Raw genomic sequence first — 21570 nt, 5'->3', positions numbered from 1 at the left:
CTTTTCCAAAAATGCTATCAACGTAAAGAAAAAGTATGTAATTTATTGTAGCACAGATGTTCTTTCCTAATCACATTCCTTTCAAGTCTAGCATTCTTTAAAAAGCAAAATAAAATACTTTGATTTGATCAGCCTAACCAAGACTAAGGCAAGGACTTTTCCATGCATTTAAAACCAGAGCAGCATTAGCAGAGAGGTATGCTAACACAAAGAACATCTCTCTGTTGCACAACAGAGCAGAGAAACTGCTCTAAGCCTTCAGTACTGCAGAAATCTGCAAGACCTACTAAAGCCCAGACGATTTTAAAAATAAGATCTGAGCATCACTCTTACCAATGAGGCAGGTGTGACACTCAGTCACCTCTGGTTTGCTATTCTGGACTTCTTTAAGTTCCATTTAAGCTGTGCATTTCTGCTCTTGTGATTCCAACAGAGGCTGTTCCCTCCCAGTGGGAAAGCTCAGAAGATAGAAATTGTAAAAAAGAACAAAGCAGGGAACTTTCATAGCACAAAGGAACAGATACGATACGTGAAGCAGCTTCTGAGACAAATTAGGACTCCTGCTAACAGAACCAAATTGCTTCCTCTTCCCCTGCTTTAATAGATCTTAGAAGAAGGAGCATTACATTATAGTATTTTTATACATAAATAAGAAAAAAAAAACAGTATCTGAGTCTGAACAGTCTGCAGCTGACATGTCAAGTAACATTAAAAAAGGGGCATCCTACGGCTCAATTCTCTCATTAGATTGCTCAAACAAGAATCAATCCCTTCTAGCCAGTTCTCATTTATTGCTATAAAGTAAAGTACCCACATTCTTAGGGCCAGATCAACATTTTTCCAGTTTGTGCTGAGGCAAGCATTCTGCAAGAATAACAGCACCCCAGTGAGTCCCAATCCCACATCCCTGAGTCACTAGCAGACACCTTCAGGAAGCTGGGGCTTCTCTTCTGCAACAGCGGCTCAAGAAGGAACCCTCTCTGTTCCATTCTTTCCAGTCTCGAAAAATAATCAGGAGTGATAATCAAAAATCTTTATCTTCTCTTGCATCTTGTATCCATTTCAGCTCCAAAGCTGAGCACTCAGAAGCCTAGTTATGTCTCTCTGACTTAAAAATCAACTATGATTTCAGCTAACTCTTAAATTGCCAGCTGCTACTCTTTTCTCCAGCACTGTCTCCACAGTTTAGAGAGTTTCTCCAAAGAGCTTGTTAACACATACAGCAGAGACACTCCACTCCAAGCCTATGGAAACAGGGAAGCACTCTGAGCTTGAAGTCTGTCACATCCTCCACCAGCCTGGACTATGCTAATCACATCCCTCAATGAGCTGTAAGAGCTGTCATTGTCAGACTGCACTTTATCATTGCTCTTGCAGTAGCAGCCATCAGTTCATCTTTTTCCTTTTTAATATCAGCCATTACGTCAGTCTCCAGCATGGAAAATACGAAGTGAGAAGGTCAAGAAGGTCTTAATTAGATGGGCTTTTATTGCTGGGATAGTTCCGTTCTAGCCTCAATAAGAGAGAGCTGCAGTACAGGCAGCAAGAGCTGGAAGGCATCTTGGATGTACGAAGCACTGTTTGAAGCCTAAAAAAAAAAAGGAAAAAAAAGACACATGAATAATTGTGCTACCAGTCAGCTTCAATAACCTCATACTCATTGCAAACAGCATTGATTGATGTACGTAAGAAACACAACCCTACTGCTTATTGGGTCTTTACAGCTTCCTTCTAGAAATCAATTTAATGTAAGTTTTTGAGGGGCTTTATGTCACTCAGCAAAAAAGCAACTGGCTTAAAAGCTGCTACACAAGATCAAGTGTGATCTAAAGGCAGGATACTACTTTGTGTAAGAGATAAAAAGCATTTCTTTCAAAGAGAAACATAAGCATGCTGCATCAGGAAGGAAGAATACACCAACAGAAACATCCATTTCCCATCCCACCTCTGAAGTTTACAAGCACTGAGGACCAACTTAACAGCTGGGAAATGCTGGGACTCTTGCATGCTGATTTATGAGCCTGTCTAAGATTTGAATTCAAGCATTGTACAAAAGTGCTAGAAATCCAAATATCTGAACAAACTACTCTGCATCTTCTGACCCACAATAGCTATCAGCTGGGACCAGCCCAACCATGCTCACTCTTCACTAACATTCATGTCCTGTGAAGATCTACAGGCATTTACTAAAATCTGTAAGTTATCAGATAGTTAAGTAGAATTTCAGGCTACAGAACTTTGCATGCATAAGGACAGTGAGGTGGAAAAAAAACAGTGTATCTATTTTTTGAGTATTAGCTTAAAGTTTTAAACTTCAGCATAACTGACCTCCAAAAACACTCCAGTGATTAAGGGATTAAGCACATCTGCCTTCTCTTCAACCTGCAGAGACCAGACATGTATTATTTCTATTGAAATTTTTATCACATTGTTTCAAGCAAAATAAAGCTAAACCCTCTGTAAGGTTACAGTCACCACTGCTCCCCTGACAATATGAAAGCTAAGGCACAAGGTGCAGAGGATCTGCCCTGCAGCATGCAAATAAGAACAAGGATAAGAACACACTCGGTGCAGGCCCTCTATGGATACACGTCTTCAAATGAACTGCGGGCAGTCAGAATGTAAGGATACCATCTTCAGTAACACCTACATGTTTTGCAATATCTACAACAGAATCACGACCCTCATTTCCTTCTGTCTCATCAGTATTGTCAGCACCAACCCCCACCACCACTCTGTGCCAGGCTGAACACCTCTGGTGGCATTCAAAAGCTCAGCATACATTCAGCAGCCACAGTCTGCAAAAAAGTAATCTGGGAGACCAGACTACAAAGCAAAAACCTGCATGCATAAATGAGGAAGCACAACAAGTGCTTTATGGTGAGGATTCCAATGCTGTGCTGTAATCAAGTAATACATCTCATCCCTAAGAACTGTAATGCAATCCTTACCCCTGCAATTGTTAAGCACGTAGTAAACTCCTTGGAGAAAGATGACAGTTCCTTACACAGCACCATCGTCACTCTGTGGAAGAAGAGTGGAAAGCTATACAGTAAATACAGTCTACAAGGAACAATCCTCTTTTAGTATTCATGTAAAACACAAATACCTTGTTTCCACGTACATAAAGTTAAATTAAACCAAAACTGGTACACAGCATTTCAACAGTTTATGAAGATCCAAAAGTTCCCCAAAGAAATGGGGGAAAAGAACGGTGAAAAAATAAGTAATTAAAATTGAAAATGTGAGAGAGCTTTCAAAAGATAGACACAGCAATTCAAAAAGGAACAGTACTAATTTGCTTTATTACTAACGAGTACCATTTTCTGAAGTAGAAAGTCTTGTGCAGTTCACATCCCTATGCTGCAAAGAAAAATCCTCCATGCATTATTTGTATGATCAGGCTATTAATTAGTGCAGCAATTTCACAGTACCATGTGCCTAACAAGCTACACGACTAGCAAAAGGGTACTTACAAATCACTTTTATACAGCTGTTTTTGTCACATTTTAAATTTCTATTTACTAACTAGCAGAAGTTTGGGGAAAACATCTCTCTTGGCTGTAACAGCTTTTGAGCAGGGTTTCCTTTCTTATCAATACATGTCTTCAAGCTAGATAAAAACAGTTGAATTACCCTATGGGTGGCATCCCTATCTTCCAGCACTGAACATCCATTCAAGAGCAGAATTCAAGAGCCCTGCACCCCTTGGAATTGCAAAGCAGCCTTGAATGGTTTAATCATAGGTTATTACATGCTACACATTTATGAAGAGATAAACTTACTGTGAAAGGGACTTGGCTCTGTCTGTGGCAGTCACCTCCTGTTTCTGACCATGCAGAAACAAAGCTGCAGTTTTGTGGAAGGTTTCAATGGAGTATGCTGTCAGTTCAGCCAGACTTCTTATGGCAAATGCATGAATATCCTGTAAGAGATGGAAAAAACCTCCCACATCATACAAGAACTAGCAGCCTTTGTTGTTTAAAGCAAATAAATAATACAATGCACTGTCTGCCTTTTCAGATCCCCACATCTGTGCAGAAATAGAAACCCCTTAGTTCCAGTAATCACAACTGTAACTCAGTTGCCAGATAAACACTGTGATCAGACATTGTCTTATTCCATTGGTCAGTTACCTCTACTGATTTTTTAATATCATGGTCACCACCTCCAGGTTCTACTTCCTGGTTTTCTTCACTCTCTTCTTCTTCTTTAGGAAGACTGCTGTTGAACTGTGCTATCCATTCATGAGCAGATGTTCTCACCTGTATGATGATAATGACTAAAATGAAGCCCCATTGCACACCACAAAACACAGATCTTCCTACAGGAAGGAAACAGCTACACCAAACAACCACAATAAACTATCCTTGTGCCTTCTTGACTTTGTAGGTCGGCTGCATGCATGTAGTAGAAGACATTCATTTCTCTAATACAAGGTGCTGGGATTTACCAGCAGGGCCATGATTAACTGAGGAGCTTCAAAAACATGTCTGCAGAATGCTGCTGCCACTTGGTGGATCTGAAAGGTAGTGAAACAATGGCAAGAAAGGCATATCTTCTTCATACCAGCTTCTGAACATAGTAAAACCAACTGATTCGTGCCAAGAGGAGGGCTGCAAATCAAAATGGTAGGCTGGTTTCACTGCTGCCACAGTGGCTGATAGCTTACTGCTCAGTTTTCTTTGCCACCAGATATTACTGCCCAGTGATAGGGCAAAGACCCACTGGTGCCCACTGATTCAGAGCCACAAATGCTACAGAACATGATTTTGCCTCATAAAGTCAAAGGAAAAGACCCATTTCTTTTAACTCCAATTGTTAAAGTGTCTAAAACACAGCTTGTCTTCATGCCTTTTCACAAGCAAAGCAAGACTGAGAAGCAGGTCTTATGAGAAATCTCTCCAGCTTTCAGAGAAAGAGAAACAACTCACCATGATCAGTTTATCTGGCTTTGTGGAGATATGCAATTCTGAAAACAGCTCTGTTACTTCCTTGGTGAACTCCTCATCTCCTGAAGGAAAGAGAAGGCTAAAGAATCCCCAGAAACGACAGATATAGGAAACAAGCAGGGACTTTAATGCACAACTAGTTTTGCACAAGTCTCTTGACTGTTCTTCCCTAATCATCAATTCAGGCAAGGATGCATCACATCTGGCCTTTTAAATATAATTTATAATGTAAGTTATGGAAAGGTGGAGTCACCAGTGCCAGAAGATTAGCTTTTGCTCTCTCAATCCTGGTTCTTTAGCTAAGGTAATTCAATTTTTACAGGCAGGCAATCTATAACACATCATATAAACACAGCATTTTACAATGCACTAAGTTGTGCTTTACCTTGGAGAGTCTGAAATATTGCTTAAAGCCTCCAGTTCTCCCGTTATATATGGCAGGGCAGATGTTAACAGTGGGAGAGAGGCACTGAGATCCATCACAGAAATACAGAAGATACATTAAATGCTAAATGCTAGCAAGTGCAGGTGTGAGCCCTCCCTGATGAACCATTTAGGTAAAAGAAATGCAAGAAATTTACATTAATACCTGCATAATCTTCAAGAATCAGATGGCTTCTCTGTGTGGAGACACCCCTAAGCCTTTTGGTCCCCTGGCTAACTCTCCTTTAAAAAACAAAAAAATTTGCTCTCCCCTAGGTTAGACAACCTATTGCAAGTCTTTCCCTTATGAACAGGGAAACCCAGTGTCTCCTTGTACTATGAATATTGGCTCAAGGTTGGCTGTAAGAACAGACCAGAAGTCAAGTAAATCTAATCCTGTTCTGGCAAGAATCGAGTGATTTCTGCTACAGAATTAATTCACAGAAGCCTTCCAATGATGAAGGGCATTGCTACCAGTCATGCTCCTAGCCATAGATGGCTTCAGAATTAAGCATCTAGCAAAAGAATTACTTCACATCCATTGCTAGCACTCTCACAACTAGTTGGCTCTGTATTGAGAATTTCATTTGGAACCAGCTTCTCCTTCCAGAACTTTCACCTAGGATTTTTACCTTTCTTTTCTTCCTCTTCTTCTTCAAAGAATTCAGCTAAAGAAAATGCTTCATTAAGTTGCTCCATTTCCTCTTTCACTGTGTCCAACTCCTCTCCAGAGAGGGCACTTAGAACCAGTTTCACCTAATTAGGGGCAGAACAGCCAAATGTAGAGTTGTAAGTCCAGAAAGAAAAAGAAACAAGATGGAAGATGATCTCATTTACACTGTATGTAAAAACATTACAGATCAATACTAATGAGAAAGTGGTGTTTTCCTACATGAAGAGGAAAGACAAGTTAGGTAACAACAGATTCTTACGAGTTATTAAAAGAATTCCTTTATAAAAATCTGAATGACTTCTGAATGCATATGCTGACCAGCCCTTCTCCTTGCCCTGAAACAGTCTGCTCTGCCTGCAGTACTACTCTCCTCCAGCAAACAAGCACGCTCTTGGTAAGGTGTTGAAGAAATGCAGGAACTGAGGTTGATTAGGCAATGAGAATGGCTCTGGGAGCTGAGGACAGGACAGAATGCTCCCAAGGAAAACAGCAGATCATAATGCAGGAGTCAAAGTGAAGTTGTACAATCATCCTTTAGTAACAAGTTCTGAGCACTTGATTTTGCATGTATGTACATACATCTCAGCTCTTTTTTTCTCCTCCTCAGCTGAACTCAAAAATGGAAGGAAAATTGCTCAAGGCCATTACCTTTGATTCACACTCTCTAGAAAGCATCTCTAAGGCCTCCAGATGTGAAAGACCCTGAAACTCATCAAACAGTAACCCATAATGGGCTTTCTTCTCTGTAGTCATGGTAACCTCAGTAGCTGTCTGCTGCTCTTCTTTCTCCTTTGCTTCTCGTAAGACCTGAAAAAAAGAAATGCAGAGGACTCAGCTCAATACCAGAAGATACAGAATTGGGTAGGAGAAAGCTTTAGGTTCAACAGTAAGAGATGGCTGCTTAATGACAGGATCTCAGAAGAAGAAAAAACAATAAGAAACCAACACGTTGATATGGAACAGCCGTACCTGAGATAACGTAGAGGTTCTGTTCATTAGGCCCTTTGTTCTTTTGAATCCAGGGTCTCCCTCAGCTATCACATCCATTGTCTTTTTCCCAATGAATTCCAAGGCATCTAAACCTCCAGTAATAACACTTTTTCCCTGTGAAACAGATTTAGGTATCGTCAGTGCTTAAAAGTCACAGAAGACCATATAGCTGAAGAAATGAGACTGAGGCCATGTTATGCTAGGCAAGCCAAATTGGTCCTTGTCACCCCAGAATTCAATGCTAAAAAAAATCATCAAAAATAGAGTAAGGACAGGGAAAATGCCATGATACACTATTAATCAACAGTTTAATACAACACTCAATCAGCTACATGAATCTGACAGAAAATATTATTATTCTGTGAAGGAGCTGGTTCTCAGCACTCTGAGATATTTCGTTTCTGACACTCCAAGCAGAAAATGCTACAAACGTGGGCTTCAGTTGCTTGTTTTTGCTTTTAAGGTTTGAACATCTGCAGCTATTTCAGATTCATGGGAAAAATTGACAAGACAGCAGGTCACAAAGGCACTGTTTCTAAGGGTACTGGACTCTTTGAAGTCTATTTCTCACGGTCACAGGAGCAAGCTGATTTCCAAGCAATTTGGGCTGGTTTCACGAGTTTCTGAAGAGGAGAATGAGTTTCACATCTAGACAATTCTCTGAAAATATTCCAGGAATGAGTCTGACTTTCCATTTGACTGAATGCCCTGAAGGAAGGGAGCATAGATAACAGCACAGAGGTGACATGCATGGGAATGGATGCCCATCCTTGAACGGTGTGATGCATGCTTGTTATGTATCAACACTTCATATACAACTAAACAAAACTAAAGACTTGCACATCAACTGCCAGCATGGCATGAGATAATGCCTGTTTGAAGGCTGACATACTCTCTCACTAATTATCTCACAAAAGCCAAAATTAAGTTTCTTGATGCTTCAGACCATGCTCTCAAACTCATTTTCTCCTGCTTTCCCAACTCACTCACTGTGCTTTGAACAGCAGTAGAGATGGTTGATAGAACTCCAAAAGCTCCAGCAATAGGAAAGGAACTGCCATCACCAGCTGCATCTGCGCTGCTAACATCAGGATTCTCACTTCCTGCATTAGAAGGCAGAAAAATCAGCTTCCTCACTCCCACAAAAAGATCCTTTCAGCTGCTGAGTGCAGAAAATTAACTAACAAAATGTGTCAGCCAGAAGCAGGGTTAGAACTGGAAAGAGGACAGGAAAATAATCTCAGTTCTAACACCAGTAAGCAATGTGCTGTTTTTAGCACTTTGGTATCTACACCAACATGAGAGATACAACATGATTGTCATTTGGGGGCTGATTGAGATTTGTTTCAGTGTTGTTCTTACGCAATAAAAACTGACCTCTGGCAGCATCTCTGGTCTCTGAAGAGATTTCACTAGGACTGGGGATCCCAAGGGTTGTTTCTGCTTTTTCTATGACATTCGAAATACCTTGACCTAGAAAAGACAGCAGCAGTGCTTTATCCATGTGGTATATTTTATCCCTCATAAGAACAGAGGCAGCATCAGATATGTATATTGTTTTCCTACTATTCTGCCTTATTCCCTATACAAAACAGTTTAATCCACACTAAAACATACCGCTATCCAGACTCTTAACCTTCCAGCGTAATTAACTCTGATTTCATTCAGGTTTTAAATCAACTTGCAAAGTTTTAAAACATCAAATTATTCAAACACCTCGAAAACTTGGTAGTTTTGGTTGAGTTCCTCTCCTTAATCTCCCTGTACCTTTTGGCACGTGCTTTCCCACTACTTGAAGAATTTTCTTGACATTTTCCAGTACTTGCTTCTATAACAGAAACCTCATTCTCAAGAAAAAAAGAGCTCATAAGCTCCTGAAACATGACACATGGTTAAAATATTTATCAAATACCAGAAAGAGACTTACCTACAGTAGCTACAGTAGCAGATGCAGTTGACAGAAGGGATTTCCCCCAGCTTCCCCAGTACCCCCATCCTGACTGAGACGCAGGAGGTTCTGAAACCTTTATCGAAGAAAAGCAGAAGAGAGCAATTCAGGTAACAAGAAGAACACACGCAGCCTCTGGTGGGTAACTTTCACAGTGCTTTTTCTTTTCAAATGAACAGCAATGTGAATTTTCAGAATTCTTCTGCGCACAAAGCCACAAAACTTCAAGTCACATCATTCAGACTGAGAGCAAACACACACCTTGGAAGTTTCAGCTGTGGGCTTTTCTGTGTCAGCAGACTGACTTGGGGCTTTGGGTTCAGGTCTTTTCCGAGTCACAGGCACAGGTTCCTTCTCTTCATTGCTCTCAGTGCTGCCAAGTTCTTCCACCTTCTGCTCACTTTCGTCCTCGTAAGAGGTTTCCTCTTTCAGATTTTCACCATTGTCTTCTTCAGACATGACTACTGCATTCACAGAAAGCAAAGCAGATAAAATAACCTCTCGCTTTCATGCTGTGACATTAGTTCAAAAGCAGCACACCTCTGCTTTAAATAATTCAGCAGACCTCTGGCAGAAATCCCATCTTGCTGCCACACGTACCTGCACAAACAGATTACGTTTTTAAGGGAGCTTCTACAGGAGAAATGTCACACCTGGAAGCTTAAAGTCCCACAGGAACAAGTGGCCCTATCTCACCAACACACCTTCTCTGCAAGAAACGCTGCCAGCTCTGAAAAGCAAACAAAACACACAGCAGGTGATTAAATACATGGCTTGATTCACAAAAAATAAAAAAATAAAATAAAATAAAATAATAAAACAAAATAATTGTTTGGGACCAGCTGTTTTGGAAGGGGTTGGATACCAATGGGGACAGCTATTAGAAAACAGGCAGGGAGGGAGGCAAGCAGCTGGTTTGCTTTTATATTTAGGGCTGAGTTGTTTCGTGGTGCTCAAACAACACGGGGTGTGTTACAACGGACGGGGGGACACGGCCTCTGCACCCCGCAGGGGCGGATGACACAATAGCACAGGCTGCGGACACCCGCACAGCGCAGTCCGCACGGGTCCCTGTGCTCCCGCAACCTCCCCGCTGCCCAAGGAGCCCCCCGGGTCCATCGGGACTCCGCACCCCGCAGTCCCCCAGCAACGCTCCCAAAAGCCGCACCGAGGCGGCCCACGGGAACCCCTGCCTCACCAGCCGGGCCTCCGACGCCGCGCTCCCCCAACGGGCGGACCGCACCATCGAGAGGAGGTGCAGAGCGGCGCCAGCTGGCTGACACAGGAAGTGAGGCGCATCCGGAAGGCGCATCCGAGCAAGCACTTCCGGGTTGCTGGGCCGGTGGCGGCGTCTGAGGTGAGGGTTCGGATCGGGTCCGTTCGGGTCGGGCCGTACCTCCTTGCTCCGCGGTGACGTTAGGTTTCCTTTTGCAACCTCAGAACGCGGGGAAAACGGTGAGGCAGCTGCTGCCGTGAGACGTCGGGGCGCAGGCCTTAGCTCGGTGTTTCGGCGTAGAGGTGCGGTGAGGAGGGCGGCTTGTAGCATGACGTCATTCCCGCCTGACGTCATTCCCGCCTGACGTCATTCCCGCCTGACGTCATTCCCGCCTGACGTCATTCCTGCGTGGTCTGACTTCACTCAGCCAGCAGCGTGCCTTGCCGTCGTGCTGCTGTGTGCGTGTGTGCGTGGCTGGGGACACTCAGCTATTCATTTCCAGTTTGTACCATTGATTGTGTTGAGCAATTAGCAGGAACACGCTTGTTCTCACAAATCCATCGTGGGCTCTCACTGCAGCACTTCTCCCATCTCTCCCCATCCTGCCAGGCATCGAGGGCCCGCGCTCCCCGGGTTTCCTGTGCCCATTGCTTTTCCTCGGAGCTTCACTCCATCACATCTGATTGAGCTGTAGGTGTCTCTGCGCACTGCAGTGGAGTCAGACCAGACGGTCTTTAAAGTTCCCTCCCAGCTCAAACCATTCTGTGATTCTGCTTTGCCCCAGTCACGCAGTTCACACCTTTAGCTCTGTGTCAGATGCTTCCCTCAGATCTGAAGGGGGCCACACGGGACAGCCACACCCTCTGCACTTCAGCCCAAGCTGCAGTCAGGATGCAGACTTCCTGCAGAAGTCATCAGTGAGCACCATTTGGTGCATGTTGTTGCCAGTTAACTTGTTTGGAAACCATCATAAAGCCAAAATACACTCCCACACTGTTTGCCAGGGGCGGTGGGAGGATGGAGCAGGCTGTGAGGTGTATCTCGGTTTATTGCTTTGCATTTCTCCATGTGTGAGATGATGTTATGATCAGTGAATGCAAAGCCGTATAACTTTCAACCTCTTGGGTCCCAATCTTGCAATGCTTTATAAATGTGTGTAATGTTAAGTAGTCTCAGTGTTTCCACTGGCCTCAATGGGACTACTTAGAGTACTTTAAGTTAAACACAAACATTTTTTCAGGATAAGTGCCAAAGATGACTCATATAAGCGTACGCATCATGGATTTTTATCCTTTCACTGCTATTTGTTGTTACAACTTCGAGTCTCCTGAAGGTTCAATATGTTGAGCTCAGCTCCAGGTTTCATTGTAAAGTAGCCAGTTTCTATTCTGCACATTTCATCTTGCTTAGGTTTAATGCTGTCTTGAAGCATTGTAACGTTGGCACTGCTCAAGCTTTATCCTTTTTGGATCCTTTATCAGCTCCAGCAGCTGTTTTGCATGAATGTGATGGCTGAAGAATACGGATTTCAGAAATCATTTTATTTTTTTCCCAGCATTCAGCAATGAGAGATCGTTGTCTGCTTAACAATAATGGGTTTTCCAAAAGTGAAATGTGACAAACAATTTAGAATAAATCAGACCTCGAGGAGTTTAATAGTAAAATTCAATGACCCATCACCAATGTTTTATACATTATGCAAGCTCAGTGCAGACATAGCGGAGAGCATATGCAATTACTGAAGATAATTATCTTATTCTTATGAGGGAAAATGTTGCTCAGTATTTCTTCTGTTAAATAATTGACTGAGGTTTCTAATGTCGTTTTGGAAGGAATGTCGCAGACATTTGGAAATCTAATAATTTAAATTAAATAATTTAAAATGGCAAAAATAACACAGGCTGAGTACAGGAGGTGCTGGAATTGTTCTCTAATAAATCTGAAACATTATTAGTAGGGAGATTATAGTTTTGGAAGACTGGAAGCTGTACCACGTTTGATTCAGTAATGAGGGACGGGGTTTGCGTTCACTTTGTCACTATCAACAGCTGGAGCTGCAGCAAATCTTGCTAAGTGAGGTCAGATGTCAGCCATCCACAGAGCACTCACAGCCCACTGCCTGCACATCAGGAGCCTACACGAGGTTACCCAAATAAGCCAGTCTGCTGTGGGCTTATTTGGGCTTTCTGAGGGCTCAGAAACTCTGAAAACGCCAGAGGTCTGAAAAAAGAGAAAGGTTAAAAACCCCTCCTTCAAACAAAAGGATGGTGGTTGGTCAGCAGCAGTCTTGGTGGTGTGTTTTCAGACCTGTGCAGTCTGTGGCTGCGATGCCATTCTCCAGGCAACACAAGTCAGTAACACTTCCCCCAAAGTCTAACTGGTGGAAAATATGTGTGAAAGAAGGCTTGGTATTTTTTCTTAGTTGTTTAGCTGTGGTAAAGTATATTGTTCAGCACGGTGGTGCAACAGTTCTTGGTGCTGGTCTCATCTTAAATGAACAGGCAAGAGGAGCAGCAGAGAAAGGAAAGGAGAAAAAGAGGGCAGGTGAAGGGATTGCTGTTTGCAGAGGAGCAAGCAGAGGGCCTGGTTTCTCGTTTCCTTTGCAGGATTCAGTGGGTGAGTTGGTCAGTCAAGCTTGAAGGAGAGTTGGACACAGCTGTCTCTTTTGCCTCCTTTGTGAAAATGATTTGGCAATAGCTGCAACAGAAATGGGTCAGATATACATTTCTCATCGGACGTCAGGTCCAGAGTCTGGTTTGACCTTCAACAAGTTATCTTTAACTGAAAGAATTCCAAGTCTGGCAAATTCCTATTCAGCAAATTTTCCCATTCCTGAATATGCTTAAATTGTCTCTGCTGGAAACACAATTAGTACAATCAGCCATACATATTTATAGCAAATTATTTTTCATAAGTGATGTGAATTCTGTCTGCCTTAGGCTGTGTTAGCAAGCAGTTCTGGAAGGACAAGAACTGTCTGCATTATTTATTAAGAAAACTTACTCCTTTGTATTGTGATATTTATGAAATTCAACTCTGCTTGCTTTGTTATTGCTAGAAGAGAAGATGATGAATTTGAAGTCACGCTGTCAGTGGGGTGAAGTCAGATATTTTTTAAGATAACATTTTAGCCTGTGGCTTCTGTACTTTGTGAATAGTTTTCTATGGCACTGGAGCGGTGTAGATGGAATCATCACCTCAGGGAATGCATATTGGATTAGAATTTCTTTATGAATCAGGCTTCCAGGAAAACCGATTACAGATTTTCTATTAATGGTGTAATCTCATTTGCTCGCGATTTGGTTTTATTCTGTCTTTTAGAAAAGAAAATCTTTGTGTGCAGAGAACCTCAAGTTAAATTCTCCATTCTAATGCCTTCAAATATCTAGTGCACACATAAACCTCAAGGGAGAGTTCTGTCCCTAGAGAAAATAATTTTTCAAACAGCTGTGAAATACGGGGCAGGGTTTGGTGTGGTGAAGATAATAAGCAAGGTGTGACTGCTGAGGTGTAGCAGCATAAAGCAAAGGATTTTCAGTAGGAGTTTACTGTACAACAACAACAGCAAAAACCAGAATGCAGCAGCAGCAAAAAAAGGTTGCCCAAAAAAGGGAAGTGTGTTTAGACATCGGTGTCCTGCTATTCAGAATGGGACTTCCTTTGTAGGTAGCTGCCACAGTAATTCTCCCTGCACAAGAAACGAGGAGCGTGTTATCTGGTATTTAGACACATAACATTGATTTTACCTTAAAATCAAGTAAGTAAATGTGCAAGTGCTAAAAATCAAATGTGTGAGTGCTTTTATTCCTCGATGCTAAAGGAAAAACCAGCATTGAAAAAAACAGGACGTGAAGGGACTTTGATGGCGGTGTGGAGGAAGGCAGAAATTATTTCCTCTCTTGCTTTTCTTCCTCTATTAAGAAAGCACTTCTTTTTTTTTGCTGTTAACAAATGCAGGATCCACTTTCTGATCCTGAAGGTACTTAATGCAGTTTGAGTAGGCTGTACAATTTTTTCTTCTTTTAAAGCCACGTTTCTCTTATTGATTATTGTTCCCAATATTACTTACTTGGATGGGAGGAAGAATGTGTGGAGGACTGAAGGTTGTGCTGATGCCTTCTTACTCTCATTTCATTACTGTGTTCTGAGCAAAGCTCTGATTTGGAACTGCTTGGCTGGCAGTTTATATTATGCTGCTGGAAATCTGTTTACTGGGAATGAGATTTGAATACACCATGAGCATGCTGCCATTAATAAACTTAATCGTGTTTTTTTTTCAGTTGGATTTGCAGTTTCCTCTCACAATATTGATGGTCTTGAAAGTGCATTTGGATCCAAGACGTTTTCTACCAGTGAACAAATTAAGAACCTCCTCTCTATCTCAGATCCGTACAGACAATTTAATATCTTGTGACCTCATTTCTCCAAATTAAATGAAAAAGCATTTTTCTCTTAACTTTCCATGAAGCTCAGCTACTGCCTGTTAATTTTGACTGTTAGTGCTGATCTTTCGATTGGACTTACACTGGAAAATGTAGCTTCTAATGGGACACTTGCTTTTGAGTCTTTCAATGCATCACTTCATCCAGTGCCTCAAGCTTTAGCAAGTTCCCCAGCACACCATGATATCATAGCCAAAGAGGGAACCAGTATTTTAATTGAATGTAAAGTGAACATCAGCCAATATGAATATATTCTTTGGTATAACTCCAAAGGACACCTGCTTCAACAGAAAGATGAAGGTGAGCTTTTCTGCTGTTTTATATCCTTGGGCGTTCTGCTTTTATACAGTACATGAAAGTCTCTGGAACTTTATTGTTTTCTCTTCCTATCCTCCCATTTTTACAGTTGGGAAATAGGAGAGAACAAGACAAAGCTCTGGCATGTGGTGGATCAGGCTTTGTACCCAAGTTCTGAAGTCCTAGCCCACCCATCCTGCTATAATGCCCTTCTGTCATTTTGCTCAAGAACCATCACAACGTGCAGTACACAAGAACTGAGTGTATATCCTACCAGATTGTAACTGATGTTATTATTGCTCTGGTTCATATTACATCTTTTCAAACACACGAATTAAATACAAGTTTCCAAAATTATGACCTTTTCAAGCTGTCAAGCCTTGCTTTAATTTTGTTACAGGATTTTATAAAGCATGAGGTAACTGATTACATTTATTTTCTGGTTTATGCACCACTGAGATTGTGGAAACCAACACAGCTTGTAATGGCCAGGGTTGAAATGGATGCTATGTAACCCTTTCCTACAGAGAGAGAAATAGTTTCCTACTGGCTCTTGTAGTTCTGTCCCTCCAATTTTTAAAATTAATTCTAAAAAAGGCTTTTGCAGATCTGTGTGGTATCCTCTATTAGTATTAATGAAGGTCATTGAGCTAATTGATAGGATCTTCTCAGAGGCCGTTGTACTGCTTTAAGTATTCAGTAACCTCTTCGTAGTTATAGAGCCATCTGGAAATTAGTTCAGAGCAGACTAATTAGAAGAGTGAGTTATGAAAACAATTTCTATCCCAAGTTATAAACCCGTAGGAAATACTGCATAAAGCTTCTTTTATTGATTTCTTTTTACATAAGGTTTGTGTATCAGCACTGCATGCTCAGCAGAAAGCTGTGTCTGAAGAAAATTCTGGGTCCTTTTGCCAGCTGAGCCATTTAGACTGCGATCTTTTTCATGGGTCACTTGACTTTTGACTCAGAACATAGGGAATATTAGATTCTATAGAAGACAGTCCTTCCACATAGTGAATGACAATGAGAAGTTCTATTTAAGAATTAGGTTCCCTGTCAGATAAAACTAGTGATGCAAAAGCACTCCAAAAAATATAGGTGAGAGAAAACAGAAGAACCAGAGTTGCAAGTGCACAAAGTAATTTACCATTAAGCAGTAGGATGGCTAACTGAGTTAGAGCTTTGTCACAAGCATAAAAAGGAAAATTTAATTCTTCACAGAATCACAGAATCACAGAATCACCCGGGTTGGAAGGGACCTCAAGGATCATGTAGTTCCAACCCCCCTGCCTAACAGGGCCACCAAATTCTTGTCCTACTGTGTTATGCTAGAAACAGAGGGCTTACTGTAAAGCTTGTGGAGCAAGCAGCAGCATGTCTCTAGCTTACCTGGTTGTTTGTGTTTCATTAGCTCACTTCATTTCTTCTGAACCTCCAGGTGGACGGTGGAGAATTGCTGGTAATTTCCTTAACATCACAAAGGTCAACTTTGCTGACCGGGGACGATACACGTGTGCAGCTGTTCATGGTAACAACACAGCGTATTCCACCGTCACCCTGAGAGTCACCTTCACCTCGGGAGACATGAGCATTTACTACATGATTGTGTGCCTCGTTGCCTTTGCCATCACGCTCATTTTAAACATAACTCGTCTGTGCATGATGAGCAGCCACCTCCGCAAAACAGAGAAGGCTATCAATGAGTTCTTCAGGACGGAAGGGGCCGAGAAGCTTCAGAAGGCTTTTGAGATAGCCAAGCGTATCCCCATCATTACATCTGCCAAAACGTTAGAGCTGGCCAAAGTCACTCAGTTTAAGACCATGGAGTTTGCTCGGTACATCGAAGAGCTTGCCAGAAGCATTCCCCTTCCGCCGCTGATCCTTAATTGCAGGGCGTTCATGGAAGAGATCTTTGAGGCTGTGCGAGTCGATGATCCCGATGAAGTCGGCGAGGCAGAAAAACAAACCCCAGCCTGTGGTACCCAAGCTGCAATGTACCCCATCAACACGGAGATCAAGCGCAGCGATTCGCCGGCCGCGGATTCTGACGATGGGTCTGTGAATGAGCAGGGCCAAGAAATAGCCGTTCAGGTGTCCATCCACCCGCAGGCAGAAGCGCAGAGCATTGACACCGTTTCTCATGACAGCTGCCAGTTAGCTCCTTCTGAGGAGGGCACCTGCTGAACCCAGCCACATCTGTTGTACAGGAGCACGGGTGTCTCTGGGATAACGTGAGAAAGGGGTGTGCAAACAGGCTGCCTCATCCCCTGTGCACAAGAGTTGTTTGTTTTTTTTCCAAATTGCAAGGTGCCAGAACTACTGCTGATGTCTGTATTTCCCCTCAGTGTTTCGCTGTGTTGGTCTAACAGTTTCAGATCCGTAAGAGAAGGGTGTTTGAATTGTTGTTCAGTGGATTTTCTTTTTGAAGCAGCTTGTTTTACTTCAAGTATTTACAAAACAGTAATTCTTTCATCAGCTCCTTGGTACCCTCTGATACTTCTGTGTTAGAAGTAGCCAAGCTGAGCAGAACAAGATGCAGTAAGATCTTTTGCTTTGTAGGACTGTTCTTCCTTCACAAAGTGGAAGCAGAATTCCTTGAAGCCAATGTTGTTACCCCAATGAATTGAGTTGTGGGCTTTTTTTGAATTGCCTCACACTGCGTGTAGCCCATCAGAACCATGGTGAGCTTGAACAAATCTGTTTTGCGTAGCGTGCTTCTGTGTTGCTATCAAAATGTACTGTGTTTAGAAAAATAATTGCACCAAGATCTGCTGCTGAATTAAACAAAGTGCTGTGGCAGCTTAGAGAACAACCAGGGGATCTCTGCTTTCTGTGCATCTGCATCTGTACTCGAGCGTGTGGAAAGCAAATTGCTACAAACCTTGTCACTTAAGCTTGGTGCTGATTGCCAACTGCCTTACCCTGGTTCTGTCTTACAGAGTGGAGCAGTCGGTGGTACCACTGGAACTGTCTTTTGGCTCTGCTGATTTCACTCGCTGTAGAGAACCCAACGTTTCATGTTGCATTTGACGTTGTTGTAAGAATGACAGTGATCGTCCAGAGGCGTAACTTAAAGGGAAATTTGTCTACAGTTAAGGTATCTCAGGCAGTTATTTCTGAACAGTGTAATAATGGAGGGGAAAAAGCAATGCCACTGACTTTACCCTGGCTACTGCTTTCAGGAAGCAGTGGGAGAGAGGGCTTAGCAGAGGGGCTGGCTGAGCTGCTTGCCAGCCTGTTTCCAGAGCAGAGTGGTTGAGAATGCTGCCCTCTCCCATCTGCTGAAGAGGAAAGGCAGCTGACATCCATACCTACACATGTACGTGCTGCACCAAGGATCTCCTGCATGGCTTCCTTCCTCAGCTCTGGAGCTGTGGTCTCATGGAAGCCACAGGCAGACAAGAATCAAGTATTTTTTTTCACACGTTGGTGCTGATTTTTTTTTCTCCCTAGCATTTGTAAGTTGTATCACTTAAATAGCATTATATATCCTATCGAGATTCAGTAGATGTAAGGGTTGTAAAAACTCCACAAATTAATTTTTTACAACTACTGGAACCATTCTGCCATATAATTTAAACAACTTGGCAACAGGAGCACCATTTAATTTCCCACAACTCTTTTTTCTTTTCCTTATTATTACAAAAATGTCAGTTGAACAAGTGATTCTGGAAGGCTGTTCAGGATTCTTAAGAGGATTTGACTCTACATTTACATGAGTAAGCAGGCACAGTGGTAATAACAGGGTGGTGCTTTCTGTTGTAGTGCATCCTCCTAACAAAGGGCCTGAGCAAATTACATTTATCACATCATATCAAATGATGGGAAAGTGAAGCATCTATTACTGTTTTAAAATACCTCCTGGGGAAAGTTCTGCTAACAGCCACCAGTAAATGCAGCCTACTTGGCTTTGGTATATTGGGTAAGAGCTGTGTTTTTTGGTGAGAATGAACACTGCTAGCCTTAGTTGCAGTAGTGCTCTGACCAACCTGGTACCTTTGCCAAGACTGTAGCAAACATCTGCTTCAGGGGAGGAAAGCTTGCTACAGACACGATAGATACTGCCCTCTGCAGTAACTTCTTGTTAGTTTCCATGGTTTGGTGGCACTTTATGTCTAGGTGAGAAATTTGTGTAGTTTTGTGTAAGCTGTCAGATTTTTAAAAAAGTTTTTGGTGATCAGTGTTAAACTCTTGTGAATAAAGGGCTGGTTCTAGAAGCCCTGCCAAGATGCTGCTGGCTTCATTTCTGTCTTACAGTGAGCTCTGCAGATCTATTGCCTGAGCACAGATCTGGGGGTTTGTACCACTTTGTCCTGCCTGAAAGCTGATGGCCACAGGAGAGGGTCGTCTCTTTAATCTCTGTTGAGCCACAGGCCCTTGGCGTTGTAGCTGCTCCTGCCAGTTTTCACAAAACAGCTCTCCTTGCTTCTGTGAAGCTCTTGCATTCCTTGTGGCAGTAACATCTTTGACATTTCCCCTTCCCCTATACGCAGTGTAGAGACGCAGCTACGAAATCAAAGCTCCGTTTAATTGCTTCTGTGGAAGCAGTTATGCAGTTGTGATTGACAGATGTCTCGTCAGAAGCAGCAGCTTGCAGGCAGCAGGATGATCCTGGAGGTGCATCAGATGGGTGTCAGGAGAGGAGTTTCGGGATTAACTCAATCTGTTCTCTGATTTTGATTCTTTATTTCCATAGCTCCGAGTTCTCACTGAGCGCCGTTACGCGCTGTCGCCATGTGTCCCCATTTCTGGTGGAGAGGAAAGAATCCTACATCCAGGTCCTCAGAAATGCAATTGCCGTGTCAATTGCTGGATAATAAAGCCAAGTGTTTTCCTGAATTATTGCAGCGTATTGTTTCCCCAATTAATTCCATCCCTGGGAAGGAAGCTGTATTGCAAGAATTTCAGTAAATCAGTGACACTTATTAAATGTAGGAACTGATCCTACCTCCACTGAATTCAATTAGAGCAGATTAGGAGCCTCAGTGTATTTTACAAACAATATTACGGGGTTTTTTGTGCCTCTGAAAGCAAGGAGGATGGTGGTGTTATGCAGTAGATGTGATTTCCAGAGAAGGAAACCTGACACTGGTTTCAAACAACTTGTGAACTCTTCTTACATTGACTAGCTGTGTGCATGTAGGTCTGTTTGATGTGACTAACTGAAAATTAACATTGAAAGATTGTATAAGTGACAGTGTTTCTAACGTTTCATAGGTCAGGGAGATTCTACAGTGGTTTCCTTGGTTTAAACTGAATTCTTCGACAATCTCAAGGCTATTTTATCTCTTCTTTATAACTGCTTTTTATTTAAAATAACATAAAATCGACTCATTACCCAAGAGTACCTAAAAATAACTTTGTAGTGGTTATTTGTATCACTTGGATTGTAACGTCACTGTTTAATGTAACTGCATAGGATTTCATACTTTCATAAAATGAATTGATAGATTTGCAAAATAAATGAAAAACAAAAGCCTTGTTCTCTTTGGGGTTACTTTTTTATCACTGGGGAGGAGATGAGCAGCAGGCGATGGGAGGTTGAATGCTGGTAGCCACTCTGATACCAGAGTGCCAGGACACTCAGTCATCTGATAGACAGCTTCTGCTCTGATGCCTTTGGGATTTGATGTTTTCTGTGTCTCAGAGTCCCCAGCAGCTCTATGTGGTTGCCAGCTGCACATACAAATGCTTACAGACCCAGCATGGCTCCAGCAAGGCCCATGCATCCCTCAGTTTCACTTTTTCAGGGGAAAAAGGTGATCGTGAAGAGCAGAGACCCTCAACCACAAGCATTTATTTTCTGCTCTTACCTCTTCTACATCATTGTATAGTTCTTTGTTTTTTTAATGTTGCTCAAAAGATGATATATTTGGAGACAGCTTGTCTCACAAGTGGCAACTTGGTGCAAATGTGAAGTATTGAAAGCCTTGAAGTGATCAAATCTGTTACTGTTTTCCTCCTCATTTTGGTGACCAGGCTTGGGTTCCTACTGCACTGCAACAATTCAGAGCATTAAACTGTGCCAGAGGATGATCCTGAGGCCCTAAGTGAAGAGCTTTCTACCACTGGTCACACCAGGAAACCCCATTTCCCACCTGAGTGCCTGATGTTGTGTGAGAATGAATGCATTCTGTATGGGCTTGAAGCTCTGGGTGCCAGCCTGCAGCACAGAGGAGAAGTGTCCCTAATATAGTTTAAAAACTGCAGTCCAACCTCCTCATCCAAAATACAGCTTCCTGAGAAACTTTCCATAGTAAAACCTTCCATAGTAAAACCTTTGGAGCTGTTTGAGTGTGAGAGCAGACTTCACCCACTCCATTTTTAAAGGGTAGTCTCTAGCTGCCACTCTGCAGAAGGAAGATAATAGAATTAAAGCTGAATCTTGGAGATTTTCCTACGAGAATCATTCACTTAAAGGAAGAATTATTGGACCCATACTCGTCAGGCTGGGTCAGTGTTGAGTCAGCATCTGCTTTCTATCTCTGCTATGAGATACGCACAAATGAGAATGGTTCATTTCCTTAAGCTCCCATAACCTGACTCCTCACGATCCAACCCACGGTGAGAAAGTTCATCTGCCTGAATTTAAAGCCCTTTTCCATTCGGATAACAACAGATAATTG

At 42.4% G+C, this 21570-nt stretch overlaps 2 protein-coding genes across 6 annotated transcripts; one reads left to right on the top strand and one right to left on the bottom strand.

Annotated features, from left to right (window-relative positions):
* Positions 1–767: 767 nt before the first annotated feature.
* On the bottom strand, positions 768–10458 carry FAM114A2 (family with sequence similarity 114 member A2). 3 transcript variants are annotated; one of them, XM_042826289.1, is made up of 15 exons: positions 10383–10458; positions 9587–9716; positions 9248–9450; positions 8966–9062; positions 8416–8511; positions 8029–8141; positions 7018–7152; positions 6697–6855; positions 6008–6131; positions 4935–5014; positions 4137–4265; positions 3786–3925; positions 2952–3024; positions 2329–2382; positions 768–1588 (listed from the first exon to the last, which is right to left on the bottom strand). In XM_042826289.1, exons 3-15 carry the CDS (start codon positions 9443–9445, stop codon positions 1487–1489), a joined length of 1500 nt encoding a protein of 499 aa, XP_042682223.1. In that variant the 5' UTR covers positions 9446–9450; positions 9587–9716; positions 10383–10458; the 3' UTR covers positions 768–1486. The 3 variants fall into 3 exon arrangements, with proteins under 3 accessions (XP_042682223.1, XP_042682221.1, XP_042682224.1); XM_042826287.1 differs by lacking the exon at positions 10383–10458 and adding an exon at positions 10185–10274; XM_042826290.1 differs by lacking the exon at positions 10383–10458 and adding an exon at positions 10185–10274 and having other exon boundaries at positions 9248–9447.
* Positions 10286–20425, top strand: MFAP3 (microfibril associated protein 3). 3 transcript variants are annotated; one of them, XR_006170207.1, is made up of 4 exons: positions 10286–10343; positions 14483–14944; positions 16383–18041; positions 19641–20425. XR_006170207.1 is itself a non-coding variant. In XM_042826291.1 (3 exons), the coding sequence occupies exons 2-3, from the start codon at positions 14665–14667 to the stop codon at positions 17126–17128; spliced, it is 1026 nt and encodes a 341-aa protein (XP_042682225.1). In that variant the 5' UTR covers positions 10286–10343; positions 14483–14664; the 3' UTR covers positions 17129–20425. The 3 variants fall into 3 exon arrangements, 2 of the variants coding, with proteins under 2 accessions (XP_042682225.1, XP_042682226.1); XM_042826291.1 differs by having other exon boundaries at positions 16383–20425; XM_042826292.1 differs by lacking the exon at positions 10286–10343 and adding an exon at positions 10358–10441 and having other exon boundaries at positions 16383–20425.
* Positions 20426–21570: the final 1145 nt, after the last annotated feature.

This window comes from Centrocercus urophasianus, unplaced genomic scaffold (assembly GCF_019232065.1).
Source record: "Centrocercus urophasianus isolate 14NV4802_14NV808 unplaced genomic scaffold, USGS_Curo_1.0 seq_26, whole genome shotgun sequence".
NCBI classification, from domain to species: Eukaryota; Metazoa; Chordata; class Aves; order Galliformes; family Phasianidae; genus Centrocercus; species Centrocercus urophasianus.
This window is presented reverse-complemented; position numbering and strand designations above follow the sequence as displayed.